The sequence below is a fragment of the Notechis scutatus genome, chromosome 5 (genome assembly GCF_049901735.1).
Source record: "Notechis scutatus isolate UNSWTSFEM ecotype Mainland chromosome 5, rNotScu1.2, whole genome shotgun sequence".
NCBI lineage: Eukaryota > Metazoa > Chordata > Lepidosauria > Squamata > Elapidae > Notechis > Notechis scutatus.
The window spans coordinates 54469279-54487716 of record NC_142013.1 but is presented as its reverse complement, the minus strand read 5'-3'; the positions used below and the strand labels follow the sequence as shown (position 1 = coordinate 54487716).

Sequence of the window (18438 nt, the reverse complement as noted above, 5' to 3'; positions counted from 1 at the left end):
TGCTATTCACTAAATGCTTATTTGAGGTAAGCCTATTCTATTCTGTGGGACTCTCTTTCTGCCAGTAACTATCTAAACTATAGATTGCAGAGATGTATTTATTTATGTTAGACCATTTGAACATTACGATTTGTAGGAAAAGATACTACTTGAAAAGTGTATCCCAACATAAAAATAATATACTTTTTAAGCATGTTAATCAAGGCCTGAATTAAGAGCAAATTTAGAATTATAATACATATTTAATACTCTAAATTTTGTTAGTCATAACTATTTTGTATCAAAATGTTTTATATCCACACCACCCCCTTTTTTATCTTGGCCCCGCTGACGGAGGAGGAAGGCTTAGAGGATGGCCCCCACCCCGCAAGATCCGCCCCCGCCATTCTCTCCCAGCCGTTTGCTGGCAGCAACAGAAAATGTATCATGACAAAGGCAGAATCGGGTTGCCACACAGGCGCTTTGCTCCTGCACTAAGGCTCCACCCATCACCACCGCCATGACAGGGTGACAGCTCTTTCATCCTTCTGCTGCAACAGGGAGCCAAGGCAGAGGGGTGAAAGAGCCACATGGGTCGCATTGTGGCTCCACATTGTAATGGGCTTCAGGAGGATGGGAGCCCGCCTCCCCCATTGTGAAGCGCTTGAATGAAAAAGTTCATTCATCAATTTCAACTTCACAAGATCTTTTGTGAGAAGTTGGAAGAAATGGGAGAAATGTTGGAGAAATGTGATTGGAACTGGGCTGGGTGATGGCATGCGTCCCCAGAGAGGGCTTTGTGGGTGCCACGTCTGGGTGCCACGTGTGCCATAGGTTCACCATCACGGCTACAGGTAGTCCTTAATTCATAACAGCAATTGTCACCAGAATTTCCATTGCTGAGCAACAGGAGTTTAAGTGTGGCATTATATGAGTGCATTGTTTAGTAATGACAGCTTGAATTGCTGTCATTAAGTGAATCCCGCACTGTTGTTAAGCATGAAATTGCATGGTTGCCATTTGCAACCTCCTGTTGGCTACCCCCATGTCTTTGCTCATCAGAAGTCAGTACTGAAGGTCACAACTGGTGATCATATGACCACAGGATGCTGAAACATGAGCACAAAACAGTCACCAAGCACCTTGATTGTGATCATGTGACCACAATGATGCTATCACAGCTGCAACTTATAAGGACAGGTCATAAATTCCCATTCATTCAGCACCATGCAGGCAGGGATGGGATTCTACCGGTTTTAACCAGTTCAGGCGAACTGTTTGTTACTATTCTGCAGTTTGGAGAACTGGCAAATCAAGCCATTGGCTGGCCCCTCAAAACTCCCAAAACAGGTCAAATAGCTCTGGGGAGGTCAGTCGTAAATTAGAACACTTGCTAAGCAACCAGCCATTAAGCAAGTATTTGGTTTGCCGGCCACCAGGCCATGCCCACCCAATCACATGGCCACGCCACCCTGTCACAAGGCTATCTAGCCATGCCCACCAACTAAGCCACACCCACAGAATGTCCACAGAACAAATTTGAATCCCATGACTACATGCAGGTCAGGCTGCTGTTGTTAATGCTTATGAAACGGAGTTAAAACCTGGATAGTTTGGAATCCTAGATACAAAGGGACGGAACAAGAAGAGTACAGTAAACTTATGGTACAAGGGGACAACTAGATAAAGCAGCAACTTTGTCTTCATTTTTTCCTAGTAGCATATTACAGGTAATGGTAATCCAACATTCACATAAAAAATCCTTTAGTTTTTATAGTTTTTGTATTTGTCCACAGGGTTGTTGTTTTTTTCTTAAAAACTGGATGGAAAAGGGAGATTTTTCCTATTGCTTGTCTAAAATACCGTTTGGAAAAGTCTTAGTGCAATTTAAAACTACACTATATCAGCCTCCTCTGACTTTTTGTTTGAAGTCTATGGTTAAATGAAGGTTTAAAAGCTCAAACACTAGCCAGCATCTTCCCACCTTTTTATATTGGAGAAAATTCCTGAGAAAACCATGGTCAACCAAGAAAGCAAATTGGTCAACCATTGAACAAATCAACCGAGTTTTCACTCAAAACACCAATGACCAAACTCAAATTATCCCACTTGGGACACATTACGCCAAAGACCAAGCTCTCTGGAGAAGTTGCTAATGCAAACTTGCATGCCCAGTGTAGTTCAGGGAAGCTTTTGGCATAGTTCCCATCTTTTGAGGTGGGCTTGGTGATCCTAAATAAATAGGCAACTGCAAATGGCTATATTATATCCAGGATTTTGATTGAACTCTCCAAAAGCTTTGATTATATTATATAGGCTTTTGTTGTTTTTTTAATGGCTTATAATGGCTTTGACTGAATTTTGTCTGTTGCCCAGTCACATGCATGAGACAGGCAGCTTTATGTTAAATAAATTAATAACTTCCCTGCAGTACTTTTTCTCTTTTCTTTCTTGTCTTAGATTCCTATAGGGTTCTTGTGCCAGCAATGGTTGCATTTTTCCTTTCTTTATAACTTTGTGTTTCTTTTGGACAAGGTCTTTGGGACTCTATTTATGAAGGTAGTCAGAGTGATATCTATATACTATTAAAGCTCGCCTGTTTGTCTCTGTGTAAACTTTAAGCGCGCAAAACAGTGTATCGTAGGACAATCATTTTTTAACCAAAGTACCTGAAATGGGAATATGTTAAGGTGATAATCTCTGAAACAATGACCCAATGGGCCATGGGTTCTCTGGTATTAATTAAAACGCTGAATAACCCAAGATAATTCAAGTCCACCTTTACTCGCAATACCATAGGCAACTTTGCTTTAGTGACTATCAATCAAACAATATGGAGTTTCTATTGTAAAGAAATATTGGAGGAAATATGGAAGTCTTGAAGAAAAAGTGAAATATAAACCTAATAAAGAAATAAAATAAAGCCTTATGTTTTCCTGACTTGGATTATAATTTACATCTATGTTAATACAACAGAGAGTTTAAATAGTTAATTTATTATACTCAGTAATAGGAAACAAAGGATAATAACTACAGACAAGTCTGTGGAGGTGTGGTTATTAATGGAAATTTAATTACACTATCATTCATGGATGTGAAAGTTAACATGCACTTAGATTATGCTTTTTTCTATGACCTTTTAGGAACTGAAAACCAACATAGATGTACAAGAGTTATGTAACATGGATAAACAAAAATTGAAGTGGTATAATACTTTATAACTGCCCAGTGTTACTGTGAATAATGTCTATTCTTCAGATTACAGAATTTGGCATGTTTTTGGACCGTTGATGTAAACTGAAGGTGCTTGTTTAAATAATTTGTAACACTAGATAGAATAATGTGGTTGTTACTATTGTTTTGTCCAACAAATAATGCATATTTTAAAATAGTTGAAATAACATTTTTGCAGGATTACAAAGTGAACAGATCTGCCTAAGGTTACAAAAATATCCAATATGAAAATATAGAAAGACAGAAGAGGAGAGAAAGGTGTGGACTTATTGAAAGAAGTTTTATAAATTAAAGACAGAACCATCATGTTTTCCTACACATCATCTTCACCCAAAACAAAACAATTTGAAAGATGTTGCAGTTGAAAATCAGGAAAATTAAGAAGATAAAAAGGCCAAAGAAGCTGTTTGACAAATTAACAACGGTAATACAAAGACATTGAACACCATCTACATGTTAAAAAAAAACAGTATGTACAGTATTTTAAATTTTCAGAGGCTGTTCAAAATTTGCATCAGGAATATCCAACAGGTCCCTTAGTCAACCCAATGATACCATGCAGTAGAAGACCAAGGAATAGGCAACAGAGTGAAATAATCTACTTTATAAGCTATTCAATCACTAGATATAAGCCCTTATTTGCCAAATTTTCCAAGGATAGTCAAAAAGATCAACTGCCGGTGAAGAAAATGGTCTCAGTATACATCCGGAAAAGAAAAGGCTTCATTTGGGAAAACTGTTTGGTCCAAACCACATCTTAAATAAGAATGGTTCAAATACTAATTTAAGTATGGAAGGTAGGGAGGAAAAAGCTTTGCAGAATAAAAAAAATCCTTATGATGAGGTTTGAAACACAAATCATGGCTTTCAGTGTGATGATTCCAGTCAAGCCCATAAATATTTTTCAGAAAATTGCCTTCTTGGAGAATCTTAATTGTTTTCTTTTTTCACCTCATACCCAGTGTTTTTAACTACTGAAAAAAATGTTTTAAAGCATAACTGTAGATTTTAGAACTAATAGATATTACATACTAGATATTAGATAGTATTAGAACTAGATGGTATTAGTTAGGAGATATTTGATAGTATTAGAATTAGGAGATATTAGTAGATATTAGTATTATAACCAGGAGATATTAGATAGTAGATTTGATATGATATGGATTTCTAGAAGTCTTGTAAACAAAATTTTAAAAGTTGACATTTTACCTAAATCCTTCTTTGAAAGGTTTTTTAGAACTTAGAAAAAAGAACTATAGGTGAAGTTTAAATGAATCTATTTTACAAAAGGAAATGATTGTAAATTTTTTAAAAAAGAAATTAAATGAATGTTTTGATAACAATCTGGGTAAAGGGACAAATTCAATGACTGTCTAGAATGCTAGTAAAGCAGAATCGCCTAGAGGAGAAAAAAATCCCAGGAAAAGATTGGATGAAATTAGACAGAAAGAAACTGAATTGCAAAAGACACCTCTGGACTCTAAAATTTTACATCAAATTAAATTGCTACAGCAAGAAAAGTCTATGCTAACTAACAGTTTAAGAAATAGAAAGTGTGAAACAAAGACATTTTGAGTTTGCAAATGAATCAGGAAAATGGCTGGCGTATAAATTAGGGTTGGGGAAAGAGAATAATGGAAAAGAATCACAAAGGTAATAATCTGAATTGGTTGAGTTCATTAGTCGGAACCCTGACAAAGAGATAATGATCTTATGTCTTTTCATAATTTCTATTCCAATCTTTACAAAAAGCAGGAGCTTGATATGTATAAAATAGACTAATATATGTCAAGATAACCTTTACCTAAACCTTCACATTGCAGCCATCATAAATATGAGTCAATTGTCAAGTGTCTGAATTTTGATCATGCGTTGATGTCAATGTTACAAGGTTCTAAGTGTGAAAAACAGTCACGGGTCACTTTTTTTCAGTGCCATTGCAACTTTGAACATTCACTAAATGAATTGTTATAAGTCAAGTCAATTTGTACCAAATAGTGTGAATCTAAAGGACAAAATCAGAAAGGATAAGGTTCAGAATGAACAAGCAACAAATGCTAATGCTAATAATAATAAAAAATTTCTTTTAACATGTATACAAGAAAAAACTGAAGGAAATGATTGGTTCACTAATGGAAGATGGCAAGGAGGTGACAGATAGCAAAGAGAAACAAGTGCTAAAATTTATTCTTTGCATCCATCTTTACACAAAAGGAAAACTAATGTATCAAAAGCAGTATCATAAAAATCAGAATAGGAATACAGGCCAAAATAAGCAATAAAATGGTAAGAGAACACCTGTACACAGTAAAAGAGTTCAAATCGGCAGTCCCAGCTGGAGTGTATCCCAGGTTTCTGAAGGAGTTGGTAGATGTGATCTCGGAACTATTGAATTAAATCTTTCAAAGCTCCAGGAGCACCAGAGGACTGGAAAAGAGCTGTTGTGGTTCCAGTCTTCAAAAAGCGGAAAACTAGAGGCTAGCCAGCTTGACATCAATACCTGGGAAAATTCTCATAAAGATAATCAAGCAACAGATCTGCAAACAACTAGAAACAAGCAAAGCTATTACTAAAAGCCCTTATGGGTTTGTTAAAAAAAGATCATGTCTGATTACACCTAATTATATTCTTTGACAAAAATGATAAAATTAGTGGATCAGGGAAATGTTGTGGACATAGTTTATTTAGTGAGGTATTTGACAAAGAAGACTATATAGCTTACCTCTTGGTAAGTTTGAAAAATGTGGGATAGACAGCTTCACCACCAGATAGATTTGCAACTGGCTGACCAAGTCCATTCAATATGCATTCTTCAATGGAACTACATCTAAATTAACACTTCAAGGTTCTGTCTTAATCCACTACTCCTGAATATCTTCATAAATGATTTAAATGATGGGATAGAAGGGTAACTCATCAAATTTGCAGAAGACACCAAGCCGCCAACATTTTAGAAAATAGACACAAAATTGAGAAAGATCTTGACAGAGTTGAACATTGGGCCCTATCCAACAAAATGCAATTCAGTGGTGAGAAAATGTCTCACATTAGGAAGAAAAGCCAAATGTGTAAGTATAGAATAGGTGGTACCTGGCTCAACAGCAGCAACTGTGAGAATGATCTAGGAATCCTAGTGGACAACTACTTAAGTATGAAGCAGCAGTGTGCTGCAGTTGCCAAAAAAAGCCAATGCAGTCTTAGACTGCACCAACAGAAGGATAGTATCAAGCTCATGCAGTGATAGTATTGCTTTATAGTGCACGAGTACATCTGCATTTGGAATATTGGGCACAATACAAAAAAGATGTTGAGACTCTAGAAAGAGTGAATTTTGTGAGTTCGCTTGCAAGCAAATTTTATGTGACAGATTGAGCTAGCCAATGGCAGATAGATTTCTGAATGAATCTGTGATTCTGTGAGAAACTCAATCTGCCTGCCTGCTTTGCCTGATTTTGGGTAAAAGTTGCTCTTTTTTATAAAAAATTCAATACTTAAATATTTATATTTACATACAAGCCATGCCCAGCCAGTCACATGACCACCAAGCCACACCCACAAATTAGGCCACACCCACAGAACCGGTTAGTGGTCCCTGGGATCTAAAATTATGAGTTTGGTGGTCCCTGAGGTCCAAAAGGTTGGCGACCCCTGGACTAGAAGACCTCCAAGATCCTTCCCAACTCTGTTATTCTATGATTATTTTGAAGTACTCTTGATTTCCTGAAATGCTTATGACTATTTTTTATAACATAACATCGAGCACAGTAATATTTTATATTCACCATATATCCTACACATCATCTAATAATGAAGAGAAATAACTATATAAGAAACAAAAGTAATTGATAGTAGTAGAAGTTATATTTCAGTAATCGAATATTCAACTATAAAGTGAACAAGAATCAGGGAGTTGCACATTTACAAATATTGTTACTTCCAAAAGAGTGAAGAGAATTTTAAATATTTTTATTTTATTTTATTTTAAAAGCTGCACCCTTCTAGTCTTTTATGTTCTTGTGATTTATCTCCCATCATAGAAGAATACTGAAAAAATGACAGGGCGTTCTAAATGGTTGAAAGTGAGACTTGTTTGTTTCTCAACTGAATGGGTGCAGCATAATGGCAACAACTTTGTTGCAAACCACCAACCAACATGTAATTCCAACACCACCTAAGAAAGATAAAAAGGTATGCTGTAAATACCAAGTATCATTACCTCATGCATATGTATAAAAAAGGATTTGCATAGCAAAACTGAGTAACTACTTAAATCTGCCCTTGGGAGTTTAGGAAAAGAGTGATTATTGATTCAAGTGATTATATGGTACAACTAATATGTAAAATCTGGAGATTTTATGCACATTGGCCATAACCAGAGGTGGTATTCAGCCAGTTCTGGAGAATCGGTATTGGAAATTTTGAGTAGTGGAAAACCTGCAAATACCACCTCTGACTGGCCCCACCCACATTTATTCTCTGCCTCCTGGGTCCCAGCTGATCGGCTGGGACTTCTTTTGTTGCCCTGCACAGGAGAACGGAGCTGGAAAGCAGGTTAGTAGAGTGGGGAGGGAATGGAGATTTTACAGTATCCTTCCCCTGAGTGGGATAGGGATGGAGATTTTACAGTATATTTTCCAAGTGGGGTGGGAATGGAGATTTTACAGTATCCTTCCCCTGTCACACCCACCATGCCATGCTCACCAAGCTACATCCACAGAACCAGTAGTAAAAAAATTTGAATCCCAGTACTGCCCATAACCCAGAATTATCTGCTTTACTATAATTTTCATTGGAATGAATGGGAATTGCTCAACAAACTGCTTTTAGCATATTATCTTTTCATTCTAATTCTAAAGGAATATATAACTGGCCCACAATGAGAAATATTCAAATGCATTAAGGAATAAACCAAATATAATATGATTAATAGGTAAAATATACTCTTTTAAATATTAGCCACAATTATGGCTCTTTAATATGCAGTTTTTCCTTAAATATTTGAACTATGGTAGCTCTATCTCGTAGGCATGCTGTCAGACACAGACAACTGTCCTAGAATTGAAACACTGATTTATTTAGCCCCATATTATTTACAATAACAGGCAGATGATCATTAGATTTGGAACATTCCAACTCTATGAAAAAATTATTTCATAGAGCTGAAGTTTGTTCTGAAATTTTTTTTAACTTGTGTGCTTGTTTGTTAAATACACATCTATAGAATACAAATACAGGGATATAAATTATGGGTCAAAGTTTTGAAGAAAACCCACTTAATGTATTTAAAATCCAGAAAGATGTATTAGATTCATACAAAAGAGCAAGAAGTACAGTATTTTACATGCAATAGCCTTACCTGCCACTCCTGTCGGAAAAGCTACTAAACGTTCCAAAGGGACTAGCCATTTGCTTGGGAGCACAGTAACTGGTTCAGAGTAATATTTCCAAATTAATGATATCATTAAGGCACCCTGAAATTAAAAAAAAATTATTCAGATATGTGTGAAAGGTGCAAACAAAGCCATTGCATTTTTACTATGGTAATTACAGTATATATTTCTGAAGCTTACTATCATATAACTATACCATTTTGTGAAAAGGACATTTGCATCAATCCAGGTCCCTCTATTTCATATGACACTTTTATTTCAAAAAACATGAGAAACATTATTATATGTTGTCGCACTCTTGATTTTACCCTGCATTTCAAGAAGGGGCATTCTTTCCTAGCCACATCGGGGTGCACATCATTGAACCCAATATTATATGATTAATTGCTCAAAATACAGGCAGGAAAATATGGCTTAATTCACAAATCTGTCTGATTTGATTGTAAATTGCAATTATTTCAGAAAAATAAATGGCTCTTTGTATGAAACACTACCATTCACATACAAAGCTAACACTAACAAAGATACAGACATATAGAAAGAAGTTCTATTCTTACTTTCTATGTAGTTATTTTTATTACTAATTAATCATTTTAAGCTCGTATATACAGAATTTATTTTTACATGTATCTTTAGCGTACATAATTCAAATTTACTTACTTGCAAAATGTAGAACACAATATTTATTACCCACTTTATTTTGGCTAGTTGAGCAGTTCGTGTTTTCACTGTTAATAAAAAACAATAATAATTTGTGATTTATATCAACAAAAGTGATATTGTTATGGCAAATTTTATTTCATCCCTATTTACTTGTTTTACTTGTTTTACTTGTTTATCTCTATTTTAACTTTTTTTTTGAACAATCAAAACAGAAAGAACAAACCAAAAAGAACATACCAGTAGAATACTCTGTATGTGTGTGTGTATATGCACATGCACACACGCCTCTGTACACATATATCAGTAATCCTCAACTTACCATTTGTTGTTTGAAGTTACAACAGCACTGAAAATAATAGTTTATGACCATTTTTCACACTTATGACTGTTGTAGCACTGGTCATATGCTTAGCAAGTGACTCATTTATGACAGTTGCTATGTCCCAGGGTCATGTGGTCACCTTTAGCAACCTTCTGACAAGCAAAATCAATGGGGAAACCAGATTCACTTAACAACCATGTTAGCAGCAGTGATTCATTTTAACAACTATACTGTCATAAAATGCAGTAAAACTCACTTACCAACTATCTTGCTTACCAACATATATTTTTGGCTGAATGGTGGCTGTAAAGCAAGGACTACCTGTATCCATCTATCCATATCTATATCTGTGTGGGTGCTTCCCCGAAAATAAGACCCTGCCCCCCCCCCAAAAGCACCAGGTCTTATTTGGTGGGGGTTTGTCCACTGACTCATCTCACTTGCAGGTGCCGCCCCGGCCTCCTTTTCGCTGTCAGAGGTGTCAGGAACTTCTTCTGCAGCCGGCAAGGCTTTCCTGAAGGCTTCTGTGGCCGATAACTCTGTTATCAGCTACAGAGGCCTTTAGGAAAGCCTTGCCAGCTGCAGAAGAACTGGGCTGTGTTTGGGTGTGCGAGGCCTGGCTGCAACTGTTCAAAGGTAAGTATTAGGGCAACTCCACTCACCCATCCCCACCCTAGCTTAATTTTTAACCATGCAAGTTAATTAGAGCTTATTTTGGGGGTAGGGCTTATATTGGGCTCATATGTAAAAAAATCAAGCTAGGACTTACTTTCTGGGTAGGTCATATTTTCGGGTATATAAAACCTGTGTGTGTACATGTATCTGCATAAATACATAAATCCATATGTTTGTGTATATTTTGCATAATACATATATACCTCTGTGTGCGTGTGCGTGCATGCACGTGAAAGCCAAATCTTAATATTGCTATTAAAACATTTTTCTACTAATTCAGCAACTCTAGAAATGTCATACCAAAATCAGATTCTTTCAAAAATCTATGCTGAGTTTTGATAACCTGTATTAAAGAACGTGAAATAGATGTGAAATAAATTGAATCTTGGTATGAATGTATACATACACAGAAACTTGTAAAAAAAATCTTTAAGAAATTCCAATTAATTAAATGAATTAATGAAATGAAAAATTGCATTATTTTCAAAAATAACTCTACAATTAATTTAAATTAAAAGTGCACATATAAGTTTTATTTTCTTCAAAAAGCTAAAGTGTACACATAGGAATATATGATGAGCTTAATCCCCAGAGAAAATGCATTTCAATATCGCCATTTTGTTTTGTAACTATGAAATCATAAGACTGGCAACACTTTTGAAAAAAGCTGGCAAAAATGAATTGACATTATGCAAAAAATAGTTTAACGAATCTGTACCATGTGTTTTAAGCTTATCTGTCATTTTATTAATTTTCCTTTCTAATCGAGCATATCTGGCAAATTCATCCATCATACTAATGGCAGTAAGTTCTTGCTTCATGCTCTGAATATCGGATCGCATTTCAGATTCCTGCTCAGCATCCTTTTGTAGCAACCTAGATATCTGATAAAGAGAAAAGGAAGTCTAAGTCTGTTTAGTCTCATTTCATAATTTTAAATGAGTGTCTAACATAGGGTTATTACATAAAATAATCACAACATTCATAACAAATGTTATTCTGTTTTTTGCAATATTTGGAAAAAAATGTTTTTATTTTCAGAATTAGAATTTCATCACCCTTGAACTGTAAGACTCCTGTTCCAAGCTGAATCAGCTTATCTGGTAAAATCTGGGAGTGAAGGCTTGCTGTAATAGGTTTCTATTACATTTTTGGAGAGCTGTTTACAAGGAAAGCACTCCAGAACAGAAAACATACTATCCCAAATGTTGGTACAACCCGTAGCTTGTTGATGCTTTTCTAACAGTTTTAATCGTATTTTGTAAAATACTTTATAAGCCCTTTGGAGCCTTTGGAAATAAAGTTGCCTACAAACTGAAATTACACTAAAAAAAAAAATTACAGAAAGGCAGAGTCCAATAAAATTAGAAAGACAACTTTCTAACACTAACAGAAATTTACATGTGGTTCTAATTAGGTGTCATGGATTCCCTTTTGCATTTTTGGGGGGTCAAAAGCAGAAGCTAGACAAGCTAGCTTTGAGGACTGCCTTAATTTTATTCTTATATGAGGATGCAAAATTAGTTTCCGCAAACCTTTGTAGGTACATTTAGAAACTTCAAATGATTATTCAGCTTTAACACCATGATCCAATGTGAATCTATATACTAAAAACTGTGTGTATCTTTTACCTGGGCGAAGCAGTGCATCATAGGGCAACCATTTTTGAGCCAAGATACCTCAAATGGGCATAACTTACATAATGTATCCAAAACATGGAATCCATTATGCCCATGGAACTGAAATCTGGCAAATGTTACAAAGCATTTAATGACATAAAATGTTCATAAATCATTTTATGACATAATACAAAGTATCACAAGGCATTTCCATTTTTAACTGTGTTATACAGCTTTTTAACTGTGTATAATACAACTGTGTTATACAGGTTATTTTCAAGATACATCTCCAAATATCTCCCAAAATTCTAAAGAATTTTTCCAGTGAAGATAGTACATTAGAAGCTCTATCATTGTCGAAGGCATTGAGGAATCTGGCAAGGAAACATCTCTGAAAGAACATGCTATAATTCGCTGTATCTATGCTAGCTAGCAAATCTTGGACTTGCAGTAGAATACTAGGTTGGAAACTGTTGCCACACTAAAAATATAAGGAGAAAATAAAAATGGGGTAGGAAGCGACCTTAGAATGTTTCCTCTCATGCATCTCTCTCCCAACCTCAGGGGACAATTCAATAGTTTCTCTGAGAAATAAAAAAAGGTCGAAAAGTGCATAGATGCGGTCGCCATGGAAACCCGATGACACTTACAATGGAAGAACAGGAGGGTAGAAGGATTTTGAGAAGGTTGCATAACAACACGGAGCTCAGGACGAGAAGCCATGCGCCACCCTCCGTCGTCAAATGTTTCGTCTCAACACGTAGTTCAGTCATGTCTTGGTTTAGAGATGTGTAAAGAAAAAGGAGAAAGATAAACACTTTTCTCAGGATAAATAATTACGCGAACGGACAATTAAGGCGGGCGCCCACTTGTCAAAAATGCGCAAGCGCGCATCTTTGTGGCGCGACGGTGCTTCACAGGAGCCGTTTAGCAATACTGCGCAGATGCGATGGCCATCTGTCACACTTCTACTGTGACGTATGCGAGTGGGCGGGAACCCCAGTTAGATCCGCCTCAAGGCATCCGTGTCTCCGAGGTATACCAAATTCAAAAGGGCAAATCTGGCCTCGCAGATGGGGCCCAGTGTTGAGGTTTATTAGCTGTCCTACAAATCAGGCGGCCAATAGGAACCAACGCGCCCAGTCAATAGAGGGCGGCGCTGAGGAGAGAGAGAGCGAGAGCGCGCCCTCCCTTCAATCCGGCTGGATCTTGTTGCAGTGCCGCTGGCGCTGCTGGGATGGGGGCGGAGGGGGGGTGGCAGCAGGCAAGAAACAGTTTGTGCGCAGCAGTGAGAATCCGGCTCCTGTAGGCTGGAGTAAGAACTGGCAGTCGTCACCGCTCCGGCTGTAACAACAAGCGCCCGCGCGGCCTGACGCTAAAGGCAAAATATAAAGCACAAGAAAAGGCGAGGGCAGCTTACTCAGCCATGCCGAAGAGAAAGGTTGGCGACAGGCGCGCGCACACGCTTAACAACGTGCGTCAAGGACGCACAGTCTCTTTCTCATCGTTACCTCATCTTGCCGTTTTTGTTTAATGATTGATAAATTGCATTTTTTTAAAAATAAGACCGGGAGGGCGTTCTCTTTTAAAATTGTAAATAGTTTTCTGCGACGACTTCGGCTCAATATTTCCGTGCTCACGGAGGGAGCCAAGAGGGGGTGGGGGACGTAGCGATTATTACTGGCCTCCCATCAAAGTAATTCGGAAGTCCGAGAGCTTCGAGCGCACTCCCGGCTCTTACATTTTGCGTGGCCTTTTGGCCCAACTCGGCCTCAGCCTACAGACCCCGAAACGGCGGTGGGAAAGGGGGTGTGCAGTCACGGCTCCTGGTATGGTTTCAGTCTGTTATGCGCATGCGATGTCACCTCCCGCAGTTTTTAATGCTATTAACTGTTTCGTTACAGGTGAATCCCGCTGAAGAAGAGGTGAGTGTTGTGTGGCTGGAATAGTTACAGAAACGGAGGGAAAGAGGTTATGTAGGTGGTATTGAGCAGGCTGTTAACTTCAGGCTTTTGTCCTTCTCTTTTGCAACAGCCGAAGAGGCGATCCGCACGATTATCGGCTGTGAGTAGAAATTTCGGTTGACTTCTATAATTTGTAGAGAGAGAGAGAGGCATAATAAACACGTATTTGTGTTCCTTTCAGAAACCTGCCATTGCCAAAGTCGAGACAAAACCAAAAAAGCCCACTTCAAAGGTAAGGTTTTATTTTTTGTGGGAAGTATATTCAGTTACTTGAAGTCTGCTTTGGAAGTTGGCTGATGATTTTAAAATGTGCACTTTTAACTACCATGGTATCTCTATTATAATTTATGATCTGATTACTTAGTTTTGTAAAACTTTTCAAATTGCAAAACTTTTCAACAGAAATTTAATACTGTACAGGTTGTCCTTGACTTACAACCATTCATTAGTGATTTTCAAACTTACAATGGAACTGAAAAAAGTGATATGATGCATATTCACACATGTCACCCATGATCACACAATCAAAATTTGGCTGCTTGGCAACTGGAATGTATTTTTGTCTGATGCATTGTCCTAGGGTAATGTAATCACTATTTGTATCCTTTCCAGAGGGCTTCTGACAAGTAAAATCAATGGGGGAAGCCAGATTTCGTTAATGATCACATGATTCATTTAACGACTAGCAAAAAAATTGTAAACAGGCAAAACTCATAACTGCCTTGCTTAGCAATGGAAATTTGGGGCTCAGTTCTGATTTTAAATCAAGGAATACTTATTTGTAAGTAACTTATAAGAATAGCTTTATTTGGGTAACTATTGAATGCTTTACCCAGGGGTTTAGACATAAAGTTACCAATCAATGGTTGACAATTGTCTTTATGAATTATCTATTCTGAATTACTATAGGTTAAGTCTGAGGAAAAGAGAGCTTCAACAAAAGGGAAAAAAGGACTGAAAGAGAAACAAACTGAAGATAATAACAAAAAAGAAATAAAGGATAACTTCCCTGCAGAAAATGGAGAAAGAAAAAGTGAGGAGGTAATTCTATCAAATCTTCATAGGTATCTGGGGTTTCTTTTAAGTTAATTTGTCTGTTTCAAAAGATAGACTTCATTTCACCTCAACAGAGAACCATTGTAGATGCCTCCTACCATACCCTTACAGCTTGCTGTTGGATTCATGTGAGGACACTTTAAAAATTTAGTGTTAGTACTTATTTATTGGGTGAAGGGGGAGTAGGAAAAAGAACAGGGTTCAAGAGTTGAAAATGGCACTGGAGTTCAACTTTTATTCTGGATTCAAAAAGTGGGGTCTTGTTCCAAGGTTTGGTAAATTAGTCTTCTATTTGCTGTTTCCTTTTCATAAAATATCTAATGTAAAAAATAGATTTGACTTAGTGTCTTACAAATATTCCTATTTAAGAGCACAGAGAACAAACAATTTTCTGCCTGAATATTCAGAGCATATAAATCAATTCATCAAATTTCAACCATGTATCATTTTATATTATGTTTAATTTGAGTATAATGAAGTAACATTCTCTAGTTTAATTATTCAGCAATTGCCTGGTTTCGTTAATAGAATTACAGAAAATACAGATGGGATATAACTCACACTAGCTCTTAGTTATGGAACAGTATTGTATACCTTAAATCTTCTAAATTCAAAATGCATCTAATTGTTTAGGTTCATTGTGTTTCATAGTTTATTTCAAATATTTTCCTATTGTGGATTGAATCTATAATGGCTACACTGAAGCAAAAATTTAAACTGAAATTATTTAATACATCTTGGCTCATGATATAAAAGTTTTGTTGGCCTATATATCAAATTTGACACGGTTTAAGTGCTTTTAAGTTTGAACTTGGAAATAAAGTATTACTACTACTAAATTTTCTCATTTCAGGATCCAGTGTCTGATACACCAGGAGAAAAAGAAGAAAAATCTGAGTAACAGTCTTTAATCAGTGGTTCTCTCACCACTGCCTTGTACAATCCAGAGGAATATTTTTATCAACTATTTTTAAATGCAAGTTTTTTAGTGATTTTAGCAAATACATTTTTAAAATAGGATATCTTCCCCCATATCTCTTTTAATGTAATTGAATGTATATGCCTTGTTTTAATGAAATTAAAATTATGTACTGGTGATCTCTGTACAACCAGTAATTTAATGGAATGTTAGATGAAGGAATATTTTCAAATTTTACTACTTTACAGTGCAATCTTTTGGATGTCCATTTAGAGGCACTTAATTCAATAAACATACATAGGATTGTAGGTTTAACATTCCAGAAGCCCAGGGTGGACAACTTACAGTATATCTTCTATGTAGGACTTTAGTTTTAATGAATACAGGATTGCTTCTTTAAATTTCAAGCTCTTAATTGAAAACAATGCTTAAGTATATGCTAGTAGAAAATAAGTCCTTATTCCTTCTGAAGACTGAAATTCATAGTTCAATAAACTATGAAGAGAAGCATTGCCTTAAGGAAAATAAGTGTGGGAGGGATTCACAACTCTTATCTTTGATTCCTTGATGGTTGGTCTCTCAAGTTAATCTATGACAGAGTTATTTTTTTGTAGTACAGCTGTAGTTTATTTTTTCAAGTTTTCTAATACATTGTGAAAGATTGGGGATCTGGGTGTGTAGTGTGTGTGCTGTAAAATTTTCTGTTTAACAAAATACGACTTGACATGGCAGCATTTGAGACACGTACTTTTCAAATTTGAATGGGTTATCAAATATAACATGGAGTTTATGTTCAATTATTGAAAGAACTATATGCATACTTTGTGATTCATCCTATCCTATGATCTAATAAAATATTGACAATTTTATAGTTTTAACTCTAAATCAGCTTTTATGTAATAGTTTACAAAATTCAATTATGTCTTGTTTTAATACAATAATTGGAAGTTAAATGGTAACTGTTTTTCCCTAAGGTCTGTAAATTGCTACCATTAAAGTTTATTTCTGTTAATGCAAGATCACAAATTCTTGCTGTTACTACTTTTAGTAGTCATTGTAGTGAATTATATTGATGATTTTGACATTTGCAATCTAGCAAGAGGAGTGGTAGTGAAAACTGTTGTCAATTATAGGAATAAAGTTACCAGAAAAGCTTTAACTTCTAGGAGAAAAACCAGGGCAAAGATCTGATCCTCTGCCCTTGAAAGAGAACTTATCAGTCCTGGTTCTGAATTGACAATTAGAAAACAAAACAAGTGGTATTAATATTCCATTTTTCTTCTTCCCATAATTGCCTTTACAAAGCTGCAGAAGCATTCTTTTTGGTTGTGATTAGTTTACCAAAATCACTTGATTTTTTTTTATTTGGTCTCATTGGCTATTCCTGAGTAATTGGTATAATCACAATTCTCTAAAAATCTTTGATGGGAAATAGGATACAAAATAAGTGGGGTTTCATAGGATCAATACATTCTTATGTTAAGATACTGATTATTGTATCAGTATTTTTTATTTTTTTAAATGCATTTATTTGTATGTTGCCTTTATTTATAGATAACTCAAGGTGGTGAACATATCTCCTCCTCCTGTTTTCCCCATAACAACCCTGTGAGGTGTGCTGGGTTGAGAAAGTGACTTGCCCAAAGTTACCCAACGGGCTTTAGTGGCTAAGGCAGGACCCACTAGGCCAAATTTAAGAAATACATGTTACTTTTCAATTTAATATATTGGTTTTGTTGCTAAAACAATTAAAATATTAAATAAATTAAGGCATGTATTCCCTGTTAATATTTGCTAATGTTCATTTGTGTTGATTGGTGGGGAGAAGATTGTTTTCAATCACATTGGGTGAGGTGCTGCAGGGCTTTATTCTGTCTTTGTTTTCAGCATCCACATGAAACCACTGGGCAAGTCAACTGCTGTTTAGTATCACTATGTTAATGATACCCAATTAAGGTACCATTTAAGAATATAGGCAGTTCCATGCATGGTGGTGTTTTATAAAATTAGGGTGTTCAGATTTGATCATTTTTTCCGGGTATCAAGGAAGTCATTTAGATGAGGGGTCGCAAACCTTTGGACCTCAGGGACCACCAAACTCATAATTTTAGATCCCGGGGACCACTAACCGGTTCTGTGGGTGTGACCTAATTTGTGGGTGTGGCTTGGTGGTCATGTGACTGGCTGGGCATGACTTGTATGTAAATATAAATATTTATATAAATATTGAATTTTTTTTATAAAAGAGCAACTTTTACCCAAAATCAGGCAAAGCAGACAGGCAGATTGAATTGTTCACAGAATCACAGATTCATTCAGAAATCTGCCATTGGCTAGCTCAGTCTGTCACATAAATTTTGCTTGCAAGCAAACTCATAGCATTTCCTAGCAAGCAAACTCACAAAATTAACTCACAACCCACCATGCATGTAAATACTGAATTTTTTTATAAAAAAGAACAACTTTTACCCAAAATTAGGCAAAGCAGGCAGATTGAGTTGCTCACAGAATCATTCAGTGATTCTGCCATCGGTTAGCTCAGTCTCTCAAATTTGTTTGCTGTGAGTCTGCACTGAATTTGCTTGCAAGCAAACCTTCAGTCCTAAAGGAAGCAGAC

The 18438-nt window shown here is 36.3% G+C and overlaps 2 protein-coding genes across 3 annotated transcripts; one reads left to right on the top strand and one right to left on the bottom strand.

Annotated features, from left to right (window-relative positions):
* Positions 1–7158: 7158 nt before the first annotated feature.
* GET1 (guided entry of tail-anchored proteins factor 1) lies at positions 7159–13729 on the bottom strand. Of its 2 annotated transcripts, none has more exons than XM_026664253.2 (6): positions 13394–13729; positions 12533–12657; positions 10982–11147; positions 9264–9331; positions 8570–8684; positions 7159–7384 (listed from the first exon to the last, which is right to left on the bottom strand). In XM_026664253.2, the coding sequence occupies exons 2-6, from the start codon at positions 12653–12655 to the stop codon at positions 7311–7313; spliced, it is 546 nt and encodes a 181-aa protein (XP_026520038.1). In that variant the 5' UTR covers positions 12656–12657; positions 13394–13729; the 3' UTR covers positions 7159–7310. The 2 variants fall into 2 exon arrangements, with proteins under 2 accessions (XP_026520038.1, XP_026520037.1); XM_026664252.2 differs by having other exon boundaries at positions 13624–13726.
* HMGN1 (high mobility group nucleosome binding domain 1) lies at positions 13170–16836 on the top strand. The gene is made up of 6 exons (XM_026664256.2): positions 13170–13323; positions 13787–13807; positions 13917–13946; positions 14028–14078; positions 14756–14887; positions 15756–16836. Exons 1-6 carry the CDS (start codon positions 13309–13311, stop codon positions 15801–15803), a joined length of 297 nt encoding a protein of 98 aa, XP_026520041.1. The 5' UTR covers positions 13170–13308; the 3' UTR covers positions 15804–16836.
* Positions 16837–18438: the final 1602 nt, after the last annotated feature.